The sequence below is a fragment of the Pelophylax lessonae genome (assembly GCF_965119305.1).
Source record: "Pelophylax lessonae genome assembly, chromosome: 2".
In the NCBI taxonomy this organism is placed as follows: Eukaryota; Metazoa; Chordata; class Amphibia; order Anura; family Ranidae; genus Pelophylax; species Pelophylax lessonae.
Genome location: NC_138769.1, coordinates 389,176,768 through 389,204,060, shown reverse-complemented (window position 1 = coordinate 389,204,060; position 27,293 = coordinate 389,176,768). Strand labels below are relative to the sequence as shown.

The following is a 27,293-nucleotide window of genomic DNA, read 5'->3' as shown; positions in this document are numbered from 1 at the left end:
ATGTGTTACATATGGCACTTTTTCACTGCAAGTACCGGCTCGGCTCTACTCGGCCCTGCTTGGCCCCGTTTGCTTTTCCACTGCTGGTACCGCATGGTACGGTGTTGCAACAGTTTGGTACGGTACGGTATGGTTTGCTTTTCCACTAAAGTAGTACTAAAGTTAAGTGGATGGGATTCTCTGACCAATCAGTGGCTAGTAGTGACTGCATGCAAAGGATTGTGGGATATGGTACCGGGTATGGTACCTCTTGGAACCACAATCGAGGTGGTACTGTTTTTGAGAGCCGTACTGTTCAGTTCCATGCATTGCAAAAGCGCCGCCGTACCGTACCGTACCGAACCGTTCCTACACCATACCATGCGGTACCAGCAGTGCAAAAGCACAAAAGCGAGCCAAACCGTTCGGTTCCATGCAAAAAGTAATATAACATACATAAAAAAATAACATTTAGTTAAAGGTAGGGGAAATAAAAGGGGGGGGGATGAATGTTAGAAATAGAAATTCCTGAACCAACCAGGAAAAATAATTGATCCCAATTTATAAAGATATCATATAAGTGTCTAAGAATGTAAACCTATTTTTTCATTAAGGGCTCCCGGAAATGGAGGGGGAAGAATTCGTCAGGGTTTGGATGTAATCTTCAGAATGGGAAAAGTCCCTCCAGTTGACCATATATCATGAAATTTAATGGATATACCTTTTTATGAAAATTATTGGATATACCTTTTTTTGAAATTAGTATTATTTTCCAAAAGTTCTATATCATGAACTCAACAGAACCATTGTCTTGTAGTAGGAGGTGAAGAGGATTTCCAAAGAACTGGGGTGCAGGATCTGGCTGCATTAACCAAATGAATAATCACATTTTTTAAATTTTTTGAGAGGAATGTTATTCTGGTGTAAAAGGGGAAAAAACAGGGGGCTTTTGGAATTGCGTGGGTGTAGTTTGTTGCCCATTTGTTATTTGGTAGGCAGTTGTTTGTGTCCAGGTTAAAACAAAATAAACAATTGTAACCTAAAGTTTAGTCTGCTTAAGTTTTACTTACTCCCTCCCTCATACCATAATTAAAATGTCAAATTAAACTTTTTTGTTTCCTATACTTTATTTGAGACCCAATAATGTCATTACTGGGCTGCTCGGTTTAATGAAGTTAAAATTTATATATAGTCCAGGCGCTTGCAACCCAAAAAACCCCCTATGGCAATTTGACTAAACCAGTGGTTACTTTAATTGCATAAAACACTCAGTGCCGCCAGTCCCCAGCATGGGATGTGAATGCAAAGAGTTTTAAACAGAAGCGCAGCGGCCGGTACACGTGCTGGCGTCGTCCTGCCTGGATTCACTCCTTGCTCCATAGAGGATCTCCAATCCATCCAAGGGTCCCAACATCCTGATTCAAAAGAGTGGCAATTGGTCGGTCTTGAGTGTCATTATAGGACCTTTCTCAGCATCCTAATTGTTATCTAGGACTGTGTGGTAACCACTTGCACTTCTTTATTTTAACTTTTAACTGTTAATAAACTAGTTCTCCTTTCCCTTTTGCCTGCTGCTCATGGGTTATCTCTTACACATACCATCACTGTGCGCTGTCCATATTCTGTTTAAAAATCTTTTTAATAAAGGCAGATTATTGCTGGTGGGAGGTGTGGGTAGCGTGCTCTACAAAACCTTCTGAAAACATCCCAGGAATCATTACTCCTCTCTAGAGCCCTCAGCCCTTGTGCAAGTAGTGAGCTGGCCGGACAGCTGTAGTACACAAAAATAATGCAGCTCTGCTCAGCAATGTAAACTTTTATACATTTTTTTTTTTTTTTTAATGCCAGCAGTGTAATTACCTGGATTTTTCTTGGTAACCACTTTTAGCAGTCCATGTACTGCAGAGCTCAGACTGGGGGAGGGCAGATTGGCACAATGATTCAGTTGTATTGGAGGCCAAGGAGCTTGGTGATAAAAGGAGAAAGCAGAATAACAGGAGAGATGTGCTCTTCGGTCTGCTTCTTCTTATTTTATTGTCCAGTCACAAGCTGGGTATTGGGAAAGACTTGAAGGTCTTGCTTAGCTACAGCAGAGAAAAAAAAGCGCTGGCAAGGATCTTTTCTTAAATTCTTAATCTTAAATTAATTAAATCAATTAGTTGAAATAATTTAAGTAATCTTAGAAATGGGAATCCAAACTCTATAACAGTTAAAGCATCACCTTTAAATGCATTTATTCTGTAGCTGTTTGCCCGGTGTTATAAACGGTAATATAGATTTACCTACCTAACCTCCACAGGTCCTCATATTTGCTTGCCTTAAGATTATTATTTTTTTCATAAGTTCAAATTGGGACAGTAAATGTAAATTATTATCTACCCTGCACATCTTTTAACTTGTTTATGAAATCATCCAAACAGTTTATTTCATCATTGTAAAACATCCCATGGGTAGCTTAGTGTAGAGTATAGCTATTATTGCCATAATGGGCACTTTGCAGCATTCCGCAATCTACTTTATTCTTTCCCAGCTGACCCATATTTCATGGCTAAGTGGGGGGAAATTGATTTAGAAAAGGTACTCCTGGTAAATGCCAACTCATTTTTCATCTAGGCACAGGTATACAATATGTGGGTTCAGAAGAAATGCATATCCTTGACTAGAACTAAATGGCTTTATGATTTCTTGCTTTCAAGTGCTGTGCATGAAGCAATATAACTGGCAGGAGAGAGAATGAAGCAGATAGAATGAGGCGGGGAATGGATGGTAAATTATTCCATGCACGAGCAATATTCTCTGAGATTGGAGCAGATGTGCGCGTGACACAGCAATATCTATCACAGTGACAGCAAGCTCAAGGTGACATTGGGCTGAAACAAAACAGCATCAAGCTGTCACTATACTCAAAGATGATAAGCTTTGTGCCACACCAACTGTATCCAAAGAAGTTGTTCCAGTGAGAAAGGTGTCCCGTTTTTTTTTATCTGACACCTGCATGCATTTGCTGATTGGGAAAAAGCAGTAATTGTTTCCTTTCTCATCCCAAACTGAGCTGATTTGACCAATTTTTAGGAGTATGCTGACATTTTTGTAATTGCAGTAACTATGGGCTTTCAATTGGTAATTTGTACTTGGTATTTCATAATAATTGCAGGCTAAACTAAAAGAGACAGACCTGGTCTAGGGTGCTGTTATGTTTAAAGTGTATGTATAGCCCAAACGTCTTTTTAATATTGAATAGAGTTCAAAGGGTTTAAACTCCTGTCAGTTTTTTTTTTTTTTTGCTGTTTATGTCCTGTTGGAGAGAATTCTCTTTACATACGGTTCAAGAAAAGCAACAGAAAGTGATAAGAAATCTCTACAAAGTTAGGAAATGTCCCTCTTTGTTGTCACCAGAGAGAGCAAAAACCTCCATTGGACAATTCTTCACTCCTTGTTATAGAGTGGTGACATCTCCCCACCAGGGACACAAAACAGTGAAAACCTGACAGAGGTTCTAAACCTTCACTACTCCATCTAAAACTATAAAAAATGTTTTGGCTGTACATACACTTTAATAGTCATAGATACAGTAGGTTGGAGAGATTAGAGCTAGCATGGCTGCAATTCTGTTACATTCATCAGGAAGTCACTGGGCTGCCAGGAAATGCTGGATATTTGTTTTCTTTTTTACTTTGTGAGCATTTTCTAATCAATGTGATGCATTTGGCTTGCATGCACATGTGGTGGAACTCTTTTAAGCGTCATTCTTGTCAGGCTGAGACTGGTTTAGGCGCTCAGAGGTCAAAGGTCAAAGAGTTCATATATATATAAGCTGAAACAATGGCAGATAAGTGTTGATTTACACAGGTGGGGCAAAAACAGTTTGCACAGGGGGGGATTAAGAGTCCATGTGCAAATTTCTGACAGTTCTTAGAGGCAATACAAGGGTGGTCCGCAGCTCAGGGTCAGCTCATTCAAACAGAGTGAAGTCAACTCTAAACGGATAAAGGAGGAGGGAAGAGCGCCACTTGAGGGCAAGATTATGATTTATTATGACATAAATACGTAGTAACTTACATTAAAGTAAGGATAAAAGCGTCTGTCAGGTCCAAAACGGTTCCACGATGGTGAGAGGGGTCCACACAATCCGGGGTGCCTCAGGTACAGAGCGCCAGACCAGCTGGCTGTGTGCATCCGGGCAATCGGGGAGATCAGAAAGATGCGGCTGTGGAGGGAACTGGAAGGCATCTGACGTCAGTGGCAGGAAACTGGCAAGATGGCTGAGGGAGCTTCTCCCCGATCGCCCGGACGCACACAGCCAGCTGGTCTGGCACTCTGTACCTGAGGCACCCCGGATTGTGTGGACCCCTCTCACCATTGTGGAACCGTTTTGGACCTCACAGATGCTTTTATCCTTACTTTAATGTAAGTTACTACGTATTTATGTCATAATAAATCCTAATCTTGCACTCAAGTGGCGCTCTTCCCGCCTCCTTTATTTTTTTGTTGTCAGGCTGGTCACTAGACAAGCAGCGTAATTTTAAAAACTCCAGAGCTCTCGATATTTCAACTGACTTCTAACTTCCGTGAGACCTGCTACAAAGCCAAAAACACACCACCCTGACCTCTCCTGTTATTCCCTAAGATTTGTAAACTCCTTCACCACAGAAACATACGGGCAGGCTTTACAGTGTCTGCAAATAAAAAAATCACTTTGGTTTATCAGGTGGCTGTGTGGAGGAGCAAGTAACCTAGGAGGAGGAAGTGTCTGTGCTACCCTGATATCTGGATGGATCACCCTTAGTCCCCTCTGGTGGGGCAAATGCACAGTTGGACCATATCATTGAGTGTGGTCAAATATCTGTGGTGAGAGTACACGAGGTAGAAGGGTTTCAACACTGTGTGGAGCACGTTGTTTGGCATTAACTAGTGGAGTGTGATAAGAAGAACACTTAGCTGTATATACATACTACTGTGGACTGTTAGTGTCACAACGCTAAGGACATTATATTGTATATTTTATGTCGCTTTTGACAATTGCTGTCACTACATATTGTTTGTTGTATAATTGTTTACATTTTGTATTTACGTATTTTCATGCATGAATTGTTATCATCAGTATCATCATTTTAAATCATTCACTTGGTCACTACTAGATTATTGGAGGAAGTAGGTCACTCTACATGCATATATGTGTGTGGTAGGTGTGTGCTATTCACATATTTGGACACATTGGGTTTCTTTTGTTATTACATAGCGGCGCACAGGATTTTTTATAATATGTTGTCACGGAACTGTTCTTTTTAAGACTGTAAATCCTCTGTAAGAAACATCCTTTGCTGCATTTTTAATCTACAGGTACCTCACATTAAAAATAATTTGTTGAAAACATTTTTTTTTTCAAAGAAGTGGACATTTCCATATAACTTTTTTTCTTTCCTTATATTTAGTGCCCTTACACTCTAACGATCTATTGAAAAGTTATTACTCGCCTCTTCCTAGAGTCTGTAATGTAACTGCCTAATAATTGCCATTTGTATATATTTTTCTTATCTAGAATCTCCGTTGTGGTACAACAGGTGTGGTGACCTTTATCCGTGGCAACATGTTGCATGTGGCTTGGCTGGGAGACTCCCAAGTAATGTTGGTGCGGAGGGGACAAGCAGTGGAACTTATGAAGCCACATAAACCAGACAGAGAGGTAATGTTCTCACAGTTCAGTTTCTTATATCACATTTACTACATAAACATATCAAATGTGTGGGAAAAATAAAATGCCTTTCATCACTAGGGTCATAGGTTTACACATGCATGCTAGTCCTGTGCTAGGGGAAGTATCTGATAAACCCCTGTTGTAAACCCTTCTATAATTTGCTAGCGAGCATTTACCAACAAACATGACCCTCCCTTCAGATTAAATATAGCATTTATAACTTATTGGAATGCTGAAATTTGTCATACGTTTAAGGGTCCAGACACCAGTCTAAAACTTTACCTTTAGCACTTTCTGTCTTATAGTGACAGTGCTCACTCACTGTACTGTATCTGTGGAAGAGTAGTGTTGTCATCCTATATCGGGGCTACAGAACACCTTCCTTTTTGAGTGGTTGGAGGTAATCTGATGCTTAGTTGCTGCCCTTTCCGAAAGCATGATCTCATACAATGTCTCCTAGCTTCTTAGTGGGTCTAACACAGGTAAAAAAAAAAAAAAAATAATGGATTTCTTTAATTTCACCCTGATATGCTTGCTTAACCACTTCAGGATTATGTGCTATAAACAAAAAAAGGGCAAAAATTTTGAAAAAAAGCAGTATTTTTTACTTTCTGCTATATACCATTCCAAATAAAATAAAAAAAATAAAAAAAAACATTTTTTTTATCGTTTTTGGCCAATTTATTTGCCACATATTTTTGGTAAAAAAAAATCCCAATAGATGTATTTTGATTGGTTTGCGCTAAAGTTATGGCGTCTACAAACTAGGGGAAAGTTTTTTGTCATTTTTATTTATTTTCTTTACTGCGACATTGCGGCGGACAGATCGGACCCCTAACTGACATTTTTTACACTTTTGGGGGGACCAGTGACATTACGACAGTAATCAGTGTTAAAAATATGCACTGTTACTGTAATGACACTGGCAGGGAAGGGGTTAACAACAGGGTTGATCAAAGGGTTGAATGTGTACCCTAGGGGGTGATTCTAACTGTGTGGGGGCCAGACTTGGTGGATGGAAACGGGGCTCCACAGGAGCCCCGTTTCAATCAGTGCCAGATGAGCGGTGTGCCGTGTTTACAACGGCACACCGCCTTCTGTCAGTCCCTGCAGCGATCACCGGGTTCCTGGACCCGTTGCTTAGCTGCAGGGCTAGAGAGCAGGCGCGCGATCATGCCACCGGCGGTGCACGCCCGCTCCCGCGAGCCGCCGCTTTGCACAGGAGAGCCAGCCTGCCGCAGTATATCTTCGGCGGCTGGTCTTTAAGTGGTTAAGAGTAATATTTACCTCAAGAATGAATATTAAGATTGTTGAATAATATAACTTTAAAATGTTTGTAACCCCTAACAGCAAACCCCTCCTAACTCCTCCCTTTTGGTCTTTTAAATATTGAAAGTGTATTACATACCTGTTAGATAACCGCAAAACATAAAAAAGGTACCTGTTGATCCTGCCAGAAATCCAGTGAACTCCTGACTCTGAGCTCTCTGCAGTGTTACCAGCCCTGCTCAATTACCCTTGGTGAAGTACAGAACATATTTCTCCTATGTTATCGATAGTGGGAGGTATACTATGCTGCTTCTCCATAGAGTACAGTGAGCCAGGACAGGAAGCTGGATCGCCAGGTGAAAATAATTTTTTGCACGATAAGCTTACGTTTTATAAATAATAAGTGGGTAACAGCAATATGCACACATGGCGTGTATTGCTCCTCATCCAACCATCCCAACACACATAACTTAGGATCAGGTTGTAGATTAATTGAAAAAATGGTGGTGATAGTAGATAAGATAGTGGTAGATAGAAGGTGGTAATAGTGATAAGATTAATGTCCAATATTGAAAAAGCTTGGGGCATGTGGATCATCGTACCTGTGTCTAATGTGCATCTAGCACACAAGGGCAAGTCTCTTCTATGCCATCTCAACAGTTTTTGTGGAGCATGATAGGTTTTATGGATAATAAATAATTGTCTCAGTTTCTGTGTAGTTTATAGTAATACCTTTAGTGCAATATTTAGAATATCAGAATATTTGTCATCCGAGATAGGATCTATATCAAATTGCAAATGTTCCCTACACTTGAGTAAGTTGATTGGTAGAGTGCTATAACAAAGATTTATATAATGATGATCTAATGATGATGATATCTGACCCTTTATTGAGAGAGAAGCAGTCAAGCAATCAGAGAGGGAACCGTCTCGGACCCTGCTCTAGACCTAGACTGCGCTAAGATTGCATGCCACATTTGCAGAAGCAAAATGTTCTCTCAAAACTCTCTCTCAATTGGACATTAGGAAAAACAGTCTCTAGGACAAGTTTTGTAATTTTTTTTAATTGCTAAAAAGTAAAGATACTGGTTGGGAACCTAGTTAAGTCTTATAAGACGTTTGAAATACTAAAATAAACTAGCCTATAATTTTAGGCCTATAAGGTCTATGATTATTCTTCTTACATGTTATGCAAGGATTTTGATAGTTCATATCTCTGTCTTTGTGTGTCCAAAGGATGAAAAACATCGCATAGAGGCCTTGGGAGGTTGCGTGGTCTGGTTTGGGGCATGGAGAGTTAATGGAAGCCTGTCTGTCTCTAGAGCGATTGGTAAGAGATTGACTTAATTAATTCTTTCCTTTTCTCTTTGTCTCTTTATGACTCTTGTTTTAATTAAGTGTTTAATGGTCTCAGACATACAGACAGCTAAAGAAACATCAAAGAGAAGATAAATTACATAGGGAAATCCTTAGTCATTTCACCTACAATGCAATTAGATTGCAAAGGCCCTAGGCCTCTATTAATTAATATGAAAAATGTCCTCAGCATTTATTTCGAAGCCAAAGGCTTAATTTACCATGTAGGTCTGTAGAGGCCCACACTCAGTGAAATGTATTGCCCTTGACTGATCTGATTACTCATTGTTGTGTTCCTGCTGTATCTTTGTATAAAGCCTGCCTCCATGTTTTAGTGAACTTCAAATAGTTGGTTTGTATCAAGCTGGTCCAAATGAACTATTTTCCACACGAACAGTTGCAGTGGCTACACTGTATACAGCCCTGGGAATTGCCCATCCTGCTCCCGTAACAAAATCAAGTCAGCCATTCACAGGCAGCTTTGTTTTTTCTGAATGTATACAAAGCTTCTGACTGACTGAGGCAGAGATCATGAGGTTATCCACCAGCCTATCAGAAGAAGCCCAACTCCGTTTTGTTTAGAGAGCTGGACAGGAAGTCCCCATTTCTCTGTCAAAAGGACATGCTGGAAAACCAGGATCTAATCTGCCCTCACAGTGGCTGCGAGCTCTGACTAGTGGGTTAGTGTGTTCTGGGGGGGGGCAGAACACAAAGCCACAGTGGGAAAGATCACTGCATTAATATTGTTGTGTTAGTACAGCCATCTATAGGTTTTTGTTTAGTTCAGCCCTCTGGGTTGCACAAAAAGAACTGAACGTGTGTACCAGATACAGGAGTTGGTAAACTGCAGTATGTTACATTTATTTTTTGAGTTTAGATACAATTTAATGAGTAAAAAGAAAACAAACCTAAGTTATCAATCTGCATGTAAGTACTGAGCTTATTAGGTAACTCAGGAATTTGCCGTATTTAACTTTGCTGTGCAGCACTGCATGTTTATTGCTATGGAGAAGACAGGTTGTAGAGAAGACAGAAATGACTGGTGCTTTCCTAATCCAAGGGAACCATAGTGGCTGGATAAATAGAAAATGCAACATGGTCTACTGCTTTCCACTGGCATTAACTTTACCTCCTAATTGAGCTTTTTCTACAAATGCCTTGAAATGTAACTATGGCCACGCTATGGACATTCAAGTATTTACCTATACTTAAGTTAATGAGCTTTAAAACGGGTCCTTAGTGGCTGCTGTCACTGTCGGCACTCTGGAGTAATTCATTCTTAATGTTCATAGCAGGGAACATGTCCGGGATGTAGACCAGAGCAAACGCTAGACAATGGAGCTCCCAGGATCCTTCCTTATCCTCTGCTCATTTCTGTTAAGTGTGCCTGAACCTTCTCCAGTCCCTAAGGGAAGGCTGTTGCTGCACTCTGGTATCCTGAGTTGATGCCTTCTAAACACCGCTCTTCCGTACAGCCACAGGGTAAGAAGCCTGCCGCTGCTCCTGTCCCACGTGCCGGCGCCATCTTTGCTGAATGGCTGCATGTTCTGCTGGCTGAGATGGAGGTGGCAGGCACTTCAGCCCCCAGACCTGGCTCCCACTGATAACACCGCTGTTATTCTAGCATCTATTGAGCACAGGAAGACATCCTTATTGGTATGCATTGATAAGCTGGCCGAGCAATGCAATTTTTTAAGTTTAAGAAACTTGACTGGCCTGCACAGAGTCCCCAACTCGATTGAACACCTTTGGGATAAATTAGAGCAGAGAATGCGAGCCAGGTCTTCTCGTCCACATTAGTACCTGACCTCTAAAATACGCTCATTTTTTTTCACAATTTGTTTTTGGTGAACAAAGCAACACAGTGTTACCATAGTAACACTGTGCCACTCTGGGTAGGTGATCAGGGTTGTATTCTTTTTTTTTTTTTTTTTTACATGCTATGATTGCTTACAACAGTGAATACCACTTTTACTGAACTAAACCTATTAATTTGGTGTTTACTATTGTAATTAGCTGTGATTGGCTACAGCTAATCATATTGCACGGATGAACTGTGATTGGCCCTGTCTGTACTGTGTGATCACTGTGACCAATCACAGAGATCAACACAATGAATGGAAGCCATCCATTTTGTACAATTGTCACGTGATCTGCTGTGATTAGTTACAGCAATCACATGGTAAAAATCAATGGGCTGGTACACTGATCTGTCATCTGCTGTGGACACAGCAGGTGACAGATCACACTGCAGCACGGCCTGGGGAAGATGTCATGCGACGTCCACCCAGAACTAGAGCGGTCCCGTCTGGCCTATAGTAGAATGATCACCAGACGGGAGCTGTCATTGTGCTATAGGCCAGGCAGGAATCGTTTAACATAATCTCGTGAAATGTTTGGGATCTCATTGACAAATTTAAAAGATCTTTAATGTTCAAGTTTCCTAATAAGAGACCCCATGTTCAGATTCATCAAGAGACCCATTTATTGGAAAAATAGAACCTTGGTTGGCTCTTCGCAGGCTGCAGGTGCAACAGGCTTTTCACACCACATATTTTGCAAATGCAAGAGGTGTTGCTATCCTGTTCAGTGAAAAAACACAATGTATCTGGCACAAAAGATATTCGCTGTGTCAGCAAAAACATTAATATAAATAGGTCCATACAATGATAGTTCATCGGTTGGCAATATGAGTTCAAAATGAGAGGCGGTAGCTATCCTCAGAGTCTAGCCATCTCTGTATCTGAGAATGAAGAAGGGGGGGGGGGCAAAAGGGAAGCACCACCTAAGTGTAGTAATAACAAGCAATTTATTGTCGCACAATGTTAAAAACTCACAAAGTGTAAGTGTAAAATGGGCTCATAGGATGAGATGAGCGGGAGAAGCCGCTCCGATCCATCTCTCTCTCTAATCACGCCGTCTACAGAGCTGCATGATGCCGAATCCAGCTCCTTCTTTTTCCCGTGGCCACCAGGAAGCAAACCAACATGGACCGCAGGCGGATGTGACGTCACCAGAAGACGAAGAGCGGAAATAGAAGGCCAGGCAAACAAAAGCAGGCTACGCGCTCGGAGCTACATCTCCTTCTACAAGCCTAGCATGAAACAGTTTTAACACTGGTATATATAGCAATGCAGGTGAATCACAGCAATAGCATGAGGGATTGCAGAAACTAGCAACTAACCACATGGTAAAACATCATATAAAATATATATGAGAGAAATGGATAGTGAGAATATGGACAGTATATAAACATTCCTTAGAATAAATGTATCATCCACAAACTCCTATAAAGCATAAGATTAAATAATAAATGATAAAAAATATATATAAAAGATATATATATATATATATATATATATACAATATTGTGTATAAAATATAGTGTAACACATAGTTAAAAAATATATATTATAACAATTCCTTATCTATCATATACAGCTGCAAGAAAAAGTATGTGAACCCTTTGGAATGATATGGATTTCTGCACAAATTGGTCATAAAATGTGATCTGATTATCATCTAAGTCACAACAATAGACAATCACAGTCTTCTTATACTAATAACAGACAGGATGAAATGTTGCCATGTTTTTATTGAACACACCATGTAAACATTCACAGTGCAGGTGGAAAAAGTATGTGAACCCCTAGACTAATGACATCTGCAAGAGCTAATTGGAGTGAGATGTCAGCCAACTGGAGTCCAATCAATGAGATGAGATTGGAGGTGTTGGTTACAGCTGCCCTGCCCTATAAAAAACACACACCAGTTCTACAATCCAATTTGTGCAGAAATCCATATGATTCCAAAAGGTTCACATAGGGGAATGAAATTAGTGGGTCTGTGTTCTAGTAAAGTATGGTTTTCGATCTCCTCATTTAAACCTCCTGGCACAAGAGTGCCCAACTAATAAATCCAAAAAAATTCTTGTTGGTACAGTCGCTTGAACCGTTTAGCCGCAGAAAAAGTTTGAGGAATGGATTCGATAATCCAAACTTTGAGGCCGATAGGGGGATTTGTTGTGGTGCTCCAAAAAATGGCAGGGAACACTATGCTCATTGCGTCCTTTATCAATAAAACACCTGTGCTCCCCAAACCGGGTTCTAAGAGGTCTGATCGTTCTACCTATATAGAGCAATCCACATGGGCAAGACAAACAGTATACCACATAGTTGGTTAAACAATTATGGAAATCCTTAATTTGATAAGTTTTCCCATTATGTACAAACCTTTTTTTACCATGTTTACAGGTCAAGCAAAGGGGCCTTTTGCATTTATACATGCCAATCAGAGGTATCAAAGTCAAGGGGCGATGTGTAATTTTGGATTTTATTCTACTCTGGGCTATTTTAAGGATTTCCATAATTGTCCAACCAACTATGAGGTATACTGTTTGTCTTGCCCATGTGGGTTGCTCTATATAGGTAGAACGATCAGACCTCTTAGAACCCGGTTTAGGGAGCACAGGCGTTTTATTGAAAAAGGATCCACCATCGGCCTCAAAGTTTTGATTATCAAATCCATCCCCCAAACTTTTTCTGCGGCTGAACGGTTCAAGTGTCTGTGCCAGCAAGAAACATTTTGGATTTATTTGTTGGGTACCCTTGTGCCAGGAGGTTTAAATGAGATCGAAACCCCTACTTTACTATAACGCAGACCCACTCATTTCATTCCCCCTTTTTTCACATATATATGATAGTTAAAAAATAATATATTATAATAATTCCTTATCTACGTATGTGTTACACTATATTTTATACACAATATTGTTTATATTTATATATATATTTTATATATATTTTTTTATTATTTATTATTTTTTAATCTTATAATTTATAGAAGTTTGTGGAAGTTGCATTTATTCTAAGGAATGTTTATATACTGTCCATATTCTCATTATCCATTTCTCTCATATATATTTTATATTATGTTTTACTATGTGGTTAGTTGTTAGTGTCTGAAATCCCTCATGCTATTGCTGTGATTCACCTACATCGCTATATATACCAGTGTTAGAACTGTTTCATGCTAGGCTTGTAGTAGGAGCTGTAGCTCAAAGCTACAGCTCCTACTACAATAAATTGCTTGTTATTACTACAGTTCGGTGGCGCTTCCTTTTGCCCCCAACCCCCCCCCCCCCGCTATCCTGTTCAGTAAATCCCTACCATGCAAGGTTGAGCGGGTCCTTACGACTCCAGTTGGGCGATATATCATATTGGTTCCTGGATATATATGCTACTTTATATGCTTTTGTTAACCACTTGCCGACGGCCGCATGACTATTTACTGCGGCAGTCAGCCGCTCCTGGGCAAAGGAGCCTGTTGGGGGCGAGCGCGTGCTGCCGGAGGCACGCTCCGGCCCCCGCTCATTACCTGCCTTCCCCGCGCATGTGACTGGTGGCTCGGATGTCCGCCGGCCACTCGCGATCTTCCACAGGAGAGGGAGAAGGACGGACGGCTGATGTAAACACAGCCATCTGTCATTCTCCCTGATGTAAGCACAGAGGTTATGCGATCCTGCTATGTAGGATCCTATGTCTCTGTGGTTACATCACAAGCCACGCCCCCCCACAGTTAGAATCACGCCCCTAGGGATACATTTAACCCTCTGATCACCAATAAAGTTAACCCCTTCCCTGCCAGTGTCATTTTTACAGTAACAGTGCATATTTATAGTATACTGTATGATTAGCACTGATTACTGTAGTAATGTCACTGGTACTCCCAAAAGTGTCAAATGTCAGTCAGGGGTCCGATCTGTCAGCCGCAATGTCACAGTGCAGAGCCCTGCTGTCCTGTCATGTGACCTTCCTCTACTTCACTTCCCAGTGAGTACAGTGAGCAGGGCTGGTGCAAGTATTTTGACACCCTAGGCGAAACCTAATTTTGCCACCCCCTTTGCTCCATCCCTGACTCTACCCCTTTGCCCTGCCCATGTATACCCTGATACACATGGAACGTATGTAGGAGTCTGGATGTGGGGGGGGTGTAGATTTTGCGGTGCCTCTCCACCTATTAAGACATGGACACAGTGGCGCCACTAGATTTGGTGTCACCTGGAGCAGTAAAACATGGTGTCACCACCACTCCCCATGTTTTTAGGGCCAGCAACCCAGCATTGGATCTCGTTGGTATGCGTTGTGGCAGTCCTACAGGCAGTATTATGGCTAGAGGATAGCAGGTTAGGCAGTTCTGAATTGCTCAGTCCCTAGGATCAGTAATGGACCCAGCGAAACTGCAGCAGTGATTCCTCCAGCTGTACGTTCACTCTCTCTGGGTTGCCCAGGGCGACTCTGGTCAGTAGTGTAGCAGCTCTGTACCCTGTCTTGCTCTTTCTGGTGGTGCTGGCCAGCGTGGCTCTTTCTCTGGTGGGGCTTGCCAGCGTGGCTCTTTCTCTGGTGGTGCTGGGCAGCGTGGCTCTCTCCAGTGTTACTGGGTAGTGTGGCTATCTACAGTGGTACTGGGCAGCGTGGCTCTCTCTGGTGGTGCTGGCCAGTGTGACACTCTCTCTCTGGTAGTGCTGGCCAGTGTGACTCTCTCTCTCTGGTGGTGCTTGCCAGCATTGCTATTTCTCTGGTGGTGCTGGGCAGCGTGGCTCTCTCCAGTGGTACTAGACAGCGTGTCTCTCTCTGTTGGTGTTGGGAAGCTGCGTGACTCTCTCTGGTGGTGATGGCCAGTGTGACTCTCTGGTAGTACTGGCCAGTGTGGCTCTCTCTGGTGCTGCTGGCCATCGTGGCTCTCTCTGGTGCTGCTGGCCATCGTGGCTCTCTCTCTCTCTGGTGGTGGCAGCCAGCGTGTCTCTCTTTCTCTGGTGGTTCGGGCCAGTGTGTCTCTTTCTCTGGTGGTTCGGGCCAGTGTGGCTCTCTTTCTCTGGTGGTGCGGGCCATCGTGGCTCTCTTACTCTGGTGGTGCGAGCCAGCGTGGCTCTCTTTCTCTGGTGGTGTGGGCCAGCGTGGCTCTTTCTCTGGTGGTGGCAGCCAGCGTGGCTCTCTTTCTCTGGTGGTGGCTGCCAGCGTGGCTCTCTTTCTCTGGTGGTGGCTGCCAGCGTGGCTCTCTTTCTCTGCTCTGGTGGTGCGGGCCAGCGTGGCTCTTTCTCTGGTGGTGCGGGCCAGCGTGGCTCTCTCTCTCTCTGGTGGTGGCAGCCAGCGTGTCTCTTTCTCTGGTGGTGCAGGCCAGCGTGGCTCTCTTTCTCTGGTGGTGCGGGCCAGCGTGGCTCTCTTTCTCTGGTGGTGCGGGCCAGCGTGGCTTTCTTTGGTGGTGCTGGCCAGCATGTATCTCTCTCTCTCTGGTGATGCGGGTCAGCGTGTCTCTCTCCCTCTGGTGGTGCGGACCAGTGTGGCTCCCTCTGGTGGTGTTGGAATAATCAGTATTCCACTGATGTCTCGACAAGTGACTGGGTGGGCTAAGGAATCTTGGATCGTGCTTGTATCAGGCAAGGGAAGCTTATACGGCGGACATACTCTTATTGAGTAAGGGGGGTCCGTCACATTTACTATGAATGGTATTTGGCAACATGGCATGGTGTGGTGATTGTACTGAGTTGCTCTGCACATGTTTACTATGAATGGCATTGTGTTGTGGTTGTACTGCATTGCACTGCACTCTGAACATGTTTACTATAGATGGCATGGTGTGGTAATTGTACTTCTTTACTCTGCACATACAGTATCTCACAAAAGTGAGTACACCCCTCACATTTTTGTAAATTATTTTATTATACCTTTTCATGTGACGACACTGAAGAAATGACACTTTGCTGAGTGATTGGGGAGCAGGTGTGTTAAATTTGCCGTTATCGCTCTTACTGGTCACTGGAAGTTTAGCATGACACCTCATGGCAAAGAACTCTCTGAGGATCTGAAAAAAAAGAATTGTTGCTCTACATAAAGATGGCCTAGGCTATAAGAAGTTTGCCAATACCCTGAAACTGAGATGCAGCACAGTGGCCAAGACCACACAGCAGTTTAACAGGACAGATTCCACTTAGAACAGGCCTCACCATGGTAGACCAAAGAAGTTGAGTGCAAGTGCTTAGCCTCCTCTCCAGAGGTGGACTTTGGGAAATAGACGTATGAGTGCTGCCAGCATTGCTGCAGAGGTCGAAGGGGGGGGGGGGGTCAGCCTGTCAGTGCTCAGCGCATACGCGGCACACTGCATCAAATTGATCTGCATGGCTGTCATCCCAGAAGGAAGCATCTTTTAAAGACGATGCACAAGAAAGCACGCAAACAGTTTGCTGAAGACAAGCAGACTAAGGTCATGGTTTATTGGAACCATGTCCTTTGGTCTGATGAGACAAAAATAAACTTATTCGGTTCAGATGGTGTCAAGCATGTGTGGCGGCAACCAGGTGAGGAGTACAAAGACAAGTGTGTCTTGCCTACTTTCAAGCATGGTGATGGGAGAGTCATGGTCTGGGGCTGCAAGAGTGCTGTCCGCACTGGGGAGCTACAGTTCATTGAGGGAACTATGAATGCCAACATGTACTATAACATACTAAAGCAGAGCATGATCCCCCTCCCTTCGGAGACTGGGCCGCAGGCCAGTATTCCAACATAATGAAGAAAGAAGCTGAGGGTAAAGGTGATTGACTGGCCAAGCATGTCTCCAGACCTAAACCCTATTGCGTATCTGAGGGGCATCCTCAAACAGAAGGTGGAGGAGCATAAGGTCTCTAACATCCACCAGCTCCATGATGCCATCATGGTGGAGTGGAAACGGACTCCAGTGACAACCTGTGAAGCTCTGGTGAACTCCATGCCCAAGAGGGTTAAGGCAATGCTGAAAAATAATGGTGGCCACACAAAATATTGACACTTTGGGCCCAATCTGGACATATTTCATTTAGGGGTGTACTCACTTTTGTTGCCAGCTGTTTAGACATTATTGGCTGTGTGTTGAGGTATTTTGAAGGGACAGCAAATTGACACTGTTATACAAGCTGTGCACTCAATACTTTACATTGGAGCAAAGTGTAATTTCTTCAGTGTCGTCACATGAAAAGGTATAATAAAATATTTACAAAAATGTGAGGGGTGTACTCACTTTTGTGAGATACTGTTTGTGTGTGTGTGTGTGTATGTATATATATATATAGATATAAAGTCTGGATATCTTGTCCATTTATTGCTGTGTGTTGGGTGAGCAATTTTCCAGAAGGCGATCTATATCTTACCTGGGTTGTCCTCGCCCTGCAGGGCTTTTTGAGTTATTAGATTGCTTCCCTTGATCCTGTTATGAGTATGCTGTGTTTTACCTGCGAGTGAGCACGGATTTCTATTTAGTTGTATTAAGTCTAGGTACTTGTTAAAAGTACCATGTTATTGCATTTTTTGTTACTTTTGTTATACTTTGTATTTGCGGGCTTGGGTATACCCAATAGTCCATGTTTTGTACACTCCTTTTGTAAACGTCAATAAAAAGAAATAAAAGCTGTTGCAAAAAAAAAAAGTTCACAGCAGAAGCACTGAACTTGAAGTTGGTTCTTTCAGCAGATCATCTTTCCCTGCTTCCCGATAGATATTCATAAAGTCAAAATCTGTTAACCAGCAATCACTGGCGACTCTAGGAACAATATATAGGGGGGGGCACATACGATACCACAGTCAAAACTGGGGGGGCACTTATTAATTTCACCACAAAATCATACCACTGAAAAAACGAAATAAGTATATATAATTAGGGTTACAAAAATACAATGAGTAATGCAGAATGAAATGATACATTTTTATTGTATTAACCTAACACTTAGAGACCTTTCACATGGGCTTTTCGCCTGGCAGACTAATATTGGTGCTAGTTTATGCAGTAATAAAACCTAGTATTGATGCCATGCTCTGTGTGGAGTTCGTAGGGAAGAATAGTGAGACCTGCCAACCACAGTGATGAAAGTTTTAGGTCCAGCCACGACAGGGGAGGTGGTCTTAACACTTTTATTAACTTCATGGGAGATCAGGCCCGGACTGGCCATAGGGCAGACCGGGCACTTTCCCTGTGGGCTGGGGCCGCCAGACTAATAGGGGCAGGTGCCAGCATAAGTCTGTGTGGACAAGGCAAAAATCCATGAATCAGCCCGCCCTGCGCACACCGCTCCACCCACTCCACTGTGTTTCCTTTTCAGTATTGTTGGAGAGGAGCGCTCAGGTCACAGGCTATCTCCTCTTACTGCTTCCCTTGTTTGGCTGTAGAGGTGGGCAGGGCTTCAGCAAACACGAGACCTGTGTCAGAGCGCGGGTCAGTCAGGGAAAAGAGCTGCATCTAGTATTGCTGATGGTGGGATCAGAGTTCAGGTGGTTGCAGTGAAGAGGAAGGGGGAAAGTTTTGGAGACTGGCCTGCCTGTCACCTTGAAAGTAGGTGCTGCATTGCTGCTGCACAAACTTTTCCTATAACATATCTGACATTCCTGCAGTGCTGTGACCTGGGATTGTATGGATGCTGAGCTCCCCTGAAGCTTGTTGGGACTACAAGTCCCAGCAAGCACTGTTTCTGATAACATCTGGCTCAGCACTGTAACTTCCTATGACACAGTAAATGGTGTATATAGACTGTGCATGTATAATGGGGCTTCCATTTTGTCAGCCAGCTCTAATTGCAACCAGGACATGCAGTCTCCCAGAACATCAAATCATATAACAAGTCACTACTGGTTGGTCACATGTGTGACAAGTTCTGATTGGTTACTATGGGTTACTGCACCGCTCCTATGTCTGCTCACTTTATGCAAAGTAACCCGGACTGACCGATCACAGTCCATCTTGCACTGGCCTGACTTAGGCTGTATTTGTACTGGTAAATAGCACCGGCGCGAATGACAACAGGAGAATTTTGCTGACCATCAAGCCCTGTACGCTTTAATGACCGGTCAGTGGCAGCTGCAGCTATCTGTAACTATCCACTCTGCCAGCAGCAATCCTCGCAGGTAATGGCTGGCAGAGCGGATAGTTACAGATAGCTGCAGCTGCCACTGACCTGCCACTGATCTGTCATTAATTACTTGTCTACTGGGCACTTTTACCCCCTTCCTGCCCACCCAGGCCAATTCTCAGCTTTCAGCGCTGTCACACTTTGAATGACAATTGCGCAGTCATGCAACACTGTACCAATATGACATTTGTTATAATTTTTTTCACACAAAAAGAGCTTTCCATTGGTGGTATTTAATCGCCACTGGGTTTTTTATTTTTTGCAAAATAAACTAAAAAAGACCAAACCTTTTGAAAAAACAAAAAAAACCTTTTCATAGTTATAAAATTTTGCAAACAGGTAGATTTTCTCCTTCAATGATTGGCACTGATGAGATGGCATTGATGAGGCTGCACTGATAGGAGCACTGATATGTGCACTGGTAGGGGACGCTGGTGGATTACACTGATGATGAGGCACCAATGGGCACTGATAGGCAGCACTGATGAGGAGGCACTGATGAGCACTGATTGGCAGCACTGATAGGTGACACTGATGAGGCACTGGTGGGCACTGATTGGCAGCACTGATAGGTGGCACTGATTGGCAGCACTGATGAAAACTGATTAGGAGGCACTGGTGGGCTCTGATTGGCAGCAACGGTGGGTAATGTTGATCACATGGTAAAGAGCAGCTGATTGGCTCTTTATCTCGACCGGTGATCAGCTGTGTCCACAGGACACAGTGATCACAAAGCGTGGTACCCGCACGCCACAGTGGGGCAAGCGGTGGGCGCAATCATGGGAGGACTTCATATAACACCCTGGCCGGCCAGGCTGTAGTCGTCATTCGGCTATTGCATGGTCGGCAAGTGGTTAAAGCGTACAGGGCTTACAATGACTGAAGCTGGCCAAATATACTGTAACTAAAAGACATAAAAAAAATGGTTGTAATTTTTTGTAATTTTGGCTGTAAAATGGGCTGCTCAGTCCAAAATGCCCGGGCCTATTTTTTGTCCCAGTCCGGGCCTGTGGGAGATCTTTATGATTTCCCCATGGGTCTCCTGATGCTCTACAGTACAGCGCACTTTTCTATCCGGGACTCCTTCCCTTCGTCACACATCGTGGCGAAAGTAAGGGGGAAGGCTGCTACAGTGCACCTCTCCATCCAGGACTCATGCCCCTACAGCCGGGGTGCCCAACCTTTTGGGGAGCGAGGGCCACTTGGAAACCAGTCGCAGGCCACAATGAGCGGGCATATGACAGGTCCATGTCCACTTAGCATATGCAGAGCAGACACGGACACAGCCCGCTCTACTCCATGGGCCCTTTGATCCGATCTGCCCAGACAGAAGAGGATGGATCCCCTTTTTTGATTGGATTGGAGATAGGTGGGTGTAAATGGACACAAGTCTATTTACATCTGCTGTTCTATAGAAGTGAATGGAGGGTCCGATTGGGTCCACCTGAAAAACAGACAGCTGCTTTCACACAGATGCACTGCGGTTTTCCTGCACCTCATCTGACCTTAATCTTCACTTCTTCCTCAGGATTCCTGCAGGTATAGCTGGCCCCCAGGTGGGTATGGCTGGTGGCTGCTGCTAGCTGTCCTCAAGGGCTTGTACTGCTGGCGGTTGCAGCTGGATGGTACTACTGGTGGGTACTGCTGACTGGTTCCTGACCCACCATTCTCGAGGATTAGTGTGACAGGAGCCAGTGCTAGAGGAAGCATGCGGCTGCAGTAGAGAGCAAAGCCGATGCTTCCTATATCGCACCTGTCACAGGCAGAGTGTATTTGGTACCTCTCCACCCATGACAGGAGCCGCTGCAATACAGGAAACATCGGCTCTACTTCCTCTAGTGCTGGCTCCCTTCTCCATACTGATCCTTGTGGCGCTGGGATCCTGTTGGGGGGGGGGGGGGCATGGCCCCTTCTGCCCCTTCTGCCCCTCAGTGACGCCACTGCCAGCAATTGCATATACTATTTATACTTCTATTACGATAAACAGAACGTCAGTACCCTAATATAGAGTAAACAGTAATGCATCGCCGTCATTACTTATTATTAAAGACAGCTGTCCTCAAACTTTTGGTTGTACAGTACTTCAAATAGCTTAGGCCATGGTGGCAGATGTTTCTCTTGGAAACAGACTAGTTTATCTTGCATCTTGGTAAGTTATATACTGTAACACAGAAGAGTTAAAAAGAAAAGCAAAAGCAGGAACAAGGACAGGTGCTCCTCGTCGCAAAAATGTTTTGTTTCTGTGAAATTTGATGGTTGAGAGAGAGGTGAAATACAAGTGAACAATGCATCTATGGTAGGCTGATGAAAGCATAGTATGTAAGCACGTACATTTGTTTATAAACACTTTGCATTTAAAATATGTCAGGAGTTTTTGTAGATATTGTATTGTTGAAGGAAATCTATTCTTTTAACAGAGCGCTGCTAAACTTTAATTCTTTTTTGAATTTTACCAAAGTGAAAAGAATAGATGAAAAGCATTTTCTTTCATATTGCTCAGCTTCAAGCTAGAATTTAATCCATAATACCTGTTCTTTTATTCGTGGCCCCATCCCCCTTTGAGCCTTGGTTCACAATGCCGCAGCTTCAAAGCCAAATCCCAGCACGACTTCGGCACGACTTGCATGCGACTTCTTTAACAGAAAGTAGTGCAGGAACCTTTTCTCAGGTCGCTCCTATTAGAATGGTTCCCTTGCACTAAATGGGGTGCGACTTCTGATGCGACATGTGCTCCAAAGTCAAAGCGCATGTCGCATCAGTGGTAACTGGGCCTTAAACTAACCAATTACCACCAGAACACTGCTGTACCACACTGCTGTCTATGTTATTTTGATAAGTGGAGCCAGCGTACGCATTAAACCCCCAAGGACCGAAGCACACTTTTTCCAATGTGGTGCATTGCAGTAATACACATTAATACAACGCATGTTAAAGTACATTCCATGCCTTAGCATGTTGTGAATGGCACAGTACTGCACTGCAGTTTCCTGACGCATGTGCATTGCAGCACAACACATGGTATTGACGTGCGCAGTGTCCAGAAAATATACTGCTTGTACAATTTATTTTGTCTCTTGTGTGTTTAGGGTCCATTAAAATGAATAGGCTGGTTTAATGCAGTGCAGTTTAATGTAATGCACAAGAAAAGCAAAGTGTGAATGGGTACTAAAACACCTTTGGCTATGATACCATTACAATTTATTTTTTAAACTGCTGGCTTGTAAAAGGTGTGTGGAGTGTGGCTTAACCTGTTTTGCTCTGTTCTGTATACCTAAAATCTTTGTAATGGGTTCCAAGATGTTTACACTGGAACACATGCCAACAAACACTGAACTGGATGACTACAGGAGTGCGCATTGGTGCAGTGGAGGCAAGTGAAAATGTGCACAGGTACAGTAGTGGGGAGTGCAGAAGTGCTAAGAGGGATATTATATTAGTCTGTATACTCTAAAAACAACCCTGCAGAAGACCACCAAATTAGAACTTCAGTTTACTATAGGGTAAGCGTTTGTACGTGTCCGAACACCCAATGAAAGAAAGACTAAATAACCATTTGACCTCCGGAAGATTTACCCCTCTTCATGACCTGATACATACAGTATCTCACAAAAGTACACCCCTCACTTTTTGCGATACGGCACTGCGTTAATTTAACTAAAAATTGTGTGGTAATGCAAAACTATACCAAAAAAAAAAAATTTTTCGGTGGTATTTGATCGCCACTGCATTTTTTATTTTTTGCGCTATAAACAAAAAAAGACTGACAATTTTGAAAAAAAAAAAAACAAAAAATAAAAAAAATATTTTTTACTTTCTGCTATAAAACATATCCAATAAATGAAAAAAAATATTCAAATTTCTTCATAAATTTAGGCCAATATGTATTCTGCTACATGTTTTTGGTAAAAAAAATTCCAATAAGTGTATATTGATTGGTTTACATAAACATTATAGCGGCTACAAACTATGGGATATATATATATATACTGGAATTTTTATTTTTATTTTATACTAGTAATGGCAGCGACTTATAGCGGGACTGCGATACCGCACCCCAATCCCCCGTCAGAACAAAACTCTAACCCTTGTTTACATAGGCAGAGCCCCGTTCTGAGTCTCTGCCAGACAATCGGCGGATGCCAGCAGGCATAGAGTGCCCGGCGCCTACAGATCGGCTTCTTCTGTGAATAATCACAGCAGAAGCAGCACGCACCAACCACTGCAAATAGAGGTGCGGAATCACATGTAAAAATATGTGATCCTGCGTACAGCTGCCCTGTAGCAGTAAATATGTTAAAGGACGGTCAGTGAGTGGGTATTATGTTTTAAGATAAATCATGCTTCTATCACCACAGCTTAGTCCTGGGTTTCCAGCCATTTTTGCTGTAAACAGGCTGTTCCAGGCCACCACTAGAGGAAGCTGTTTAAAGACAAAAGATTGCTGTTCATTGAGCTGAATGAGCAATCCGTTTACCTGCAGCAGATATTTCAAAGCACAATAGGGTGTAGGCAGCATAACAAAAAAGATATATGCAGTAAACACATCACATTGGCATTTTTTTCTGTGGCTTCTGGAACAACTACAAATGCATAATTTTTAGTGATAGCAGGAAAAAAAGAAATCTTGTGCTAAGTGAAACAAGTCTACCATTCCTGACTTTCTACTGAAAATGAATTGCTTGCCTGTCTCTGGTTTAAAATATTTTGCTTACTTGGAACATACAGTATCTCACAAAAGTGAGTAGACCCCTCACATTTTTGTAAATATGTTATGTCTTTACATGCGACAACACTGAAGAAATTACACTTTGCTACAACGTAAAGTAGTCAGTGTACAGCATGTATAACAGTGTAAATTTGCTGTCCCCTCAAAATAACTCAACACACAGCCATTAATGTCTAAACCACTGGCAATAAAAGTGAGAACTCCCCTAAGTTAAAATGTCCAAATTGGGCCCAAAGTGTCAATATTTTGTGTGGCCACCATTTTTTTCCAGCACTGCCTTACCCTCTTAGGCATGAAGTTCACCAGAGCTTCACAGGTTGGCACTGGAGTCCTCCTCCATGAAGATATCACAGAGCTGGTGGATGTTCGAGACCTTGCGCTCCTCCAACTTCTGTTTGAGGATGCCCCAAAGATGCTCAATAGGGCTGCCCAGTCTCCGAAGGGAGTGGATCATGCTCCGCTTTAGTATGTCACAGTACATGTTGGCATTCATGGTTCCCTCAATGCACTCAATGCACTTTTGCACTCATGCAGCCCTAGACCATTACACTCCCACCAAAATGCTTGACTGTAGGCAAGAGACACATGTCTTTGTACTCCTCCCCTGGTTGCCACCACACACGCTTGACACCATATGAAACAAATACATTTAACTTGGTCTCATCATACCACGGGACATGGTTCCAATAATCCATGTCCTTAGTCTGCTTGTCCCCAGCAAACTGTTTGTGGGATTTCTTGTGCATCATCTTTAGAAGAGGCTTCCTTCTGGGATGACAACCATGCAGACTAATTTGATGCAGTGTGCGGCGTATGGTCTGAGCATTGACAGGCTGACCCCCCACCTCTTCAAACTCTGCAGCAATGCTGGCAGCACTCATACATCTATTTCCCAAAGACAACCTCTGGATATGACGCTGAGCATGTGCACTCAACTTCTTTGGTCGACCATGGCAAGGCCTGTTCTGAGTGGGAACAGCCTGTTAAACTGCTGTATGATCTTGGCCACCATGCTGCAGCTCAGTTTCAGGGTCTTGGCAATCATCTTATAGCCTAGGCTATCTTTATGTAGAGCAACAATTCTTTTTTTCCAGATCCTCTGAGAGTTCTTTGCCATGAGGTGCCATGTTAAACTTCCAGTGACCTGTATGAGAGAGTGAGAGCGACAACACAAAAATTAACATACCTGCTCCCCATTCACACCTGAGACCTTGTAACACTTACAAGTGACATGACACCAGGGAGGGAAAATGGCTAATTGAACCCAATTTGGACATTTTCACTTAGGGTGTACTCACTTTTGTTGCCAGCGGTTTAGACATTAATGGCTGTGTGTTGAGTTATTTTGAGGGGACAGCAAATGTACACTGTGATACAAGCTGTACACTCACTACTTTACATTGTAGCAAAGTGTAAATTCTTCAGTGCTGTCACATAAAAAGGTGTAATAAAATATTTACAAAAATGTGAGGGGTGTACTCACTTTTGTGAGATACTTTATATACAGACAGTCATCGTATTTGCATAGCAGTTTCTGGTGGGTGATTTAAAAAAGTACTGAAGCCATGAAATTAACATGAGGGTCATGTAACTAGCCTTTTCAGGAGATGATTAGCAAAGGTAGCCTAAATATTTATATCAAGTACGGATTCCCTTTTAGATAAATAAACTTTATATCAACAAATGGACAATTAAGACTTCATTCATATTTCTTTGCTTCTGTACCTTGTGATAATACATGTTTTACCACGCATTAATGTGCATTGCATTAGGGTTGCCCATTAATTTTAAATGGGCATGCCAGTGCGCAGGAATGGACCAGGGTCACCCTGTTTACTAAACTGACTTCCAAGAGACTTGCACTATGTTTGGAATGTATTCAGTTGACAATGTAAGCTTTTCAAAGTTGGCACTAAAAATGTACCCACTCAGAGCCTAGTCTCAGGTGGATGAGCAGGTATATGGATATGCTCACTTCTGTGTGCAAAAGCCTCAGCACGTGAATCTGCTCTGTCTTACCATGCCCTGGATACAAAGAGACCTGCTAAATCAAAGTCATTCCCCATTCATGAACAGATCGAGTGCACAATTTACACTGCTCAAAAAATTAAAGGAACACTTTTAACCCAGAGTATAGTATCAAGTCAAGTAAACTCCTGTGATATTGATCTGGTCAGTTAGGTAGCAGAGACAGTTGTTAATCAGTTTCAGCTGCTTCGGTGTTAATGAAATGAACATCAGGTGCACTAGACGGGCAACAATGGGACAACTTCCAACACAGGATTGGTTTTACAGGTGGAGGCCACGGACCTGTTTTTTACCCTACTCATCTTTTCTGACTGATTTTCACTAGTTTTGCATTTGGCTAGGGTCAGTGTCACTAGTAGCATGAGGCGATACCTGGACCTTACAGAGGTTGCACAGACAGTCCAACTCCGCCAGGATGGCACTTTAATATGTGCCATTGCCAGACGGTTTGCTGTGTCTCCCAACACCGTCTCAAGAGCATGGAAGAGATTACAGAAGACTAGCAGTTACTCTAGGAGAGCTGGACAGGGCCGTAGACGGTCCTTAACCCATCAGCAGGACCAATATCTGCTCCTTTGTGCTAGGAGCAACAGGATGAGCACTGCCAGAGCCCTACAAAATGACCTCCAGCAGGCCACTGGTGTGAATGTCTCTGACCAAACAATCAGAAACAGACTTTGAGGGTGGCCTGAGGGCCTGGCGTCCTCTAGTGGGCCATGTGCTCACTGCCTCGCACCGTGGAGCTCAATTGGCATTTGCCATTGAACATCAGAATTGGCAGGTCCACCACTGGTGCCCTGTGCTTTCCACATATGGGAGCAGGTTCACCCCGAGCACATGACAGACGTGAAGGATCTGGAGAAGCCTTGGAGAACATTATGCTGCCTGTAACATTGTTCAGCATAACCAGTTTTGATGGTGGGTCAGTGATGGTCTGGGGAGGTATATCCATGAAGGGATGCACAAGCTAGACAATGGCAACCTGACTGTCATTAGGTATCAGGATGAAATCCTTGGACCCATTGTCGGACCCTATGTTGGTGCAGTGGGTCCTGGGTTCCTCCTGGTACACGACAATGCCCATCCTAATGGTAAGAGTATGCAGACAGTTCCTGGAAGATAAAGGAATTGATACTATTGAATAGCCCCCATGCTCATCTGACCTAAATCCAATAGAACTCCTCTGGGACAAAATGTTTCGGTCCATCCGACGCCGCCAGGTTGCACCTCAGTCTGTTGAGGAACTCAGTGATGCCCTGGTCAAGATATGGGAGAAAATACCCCTGGACACCATCCATCCTCTCATTAGGAGC

The 27,293-nt window shown here is 43.2% G+C and overlaps 1 protein-coding gene across 1 annotated transcript in view; it reads left to right on the top strand.

The window, feature by feature from the left end:
- PPM1E (protein phosphatase, Mg2+/Mn2+ dependent 1E) overlaps positions 1 to 27,293 on the top strand; it is a 445,597-nt gene that overhangs the window by 391,072 nt on the left and 27,232 nt on the right. Inside the window, exons 5-6 of the mRNA XM_082244830.1 lie at positions 5,519 to 5,662; positions 8,180 to 8,273. Coding sequence (XP_082100956.1) covers positions 5,519 to 5,662; positions 8,180 to 8,273 — 238 coding nt within the window. The remainder of the gene's footprint in view (positions 1 to 5,518; positions 5,663 to 8,179; positions 8,274 to 27,293) is intronic.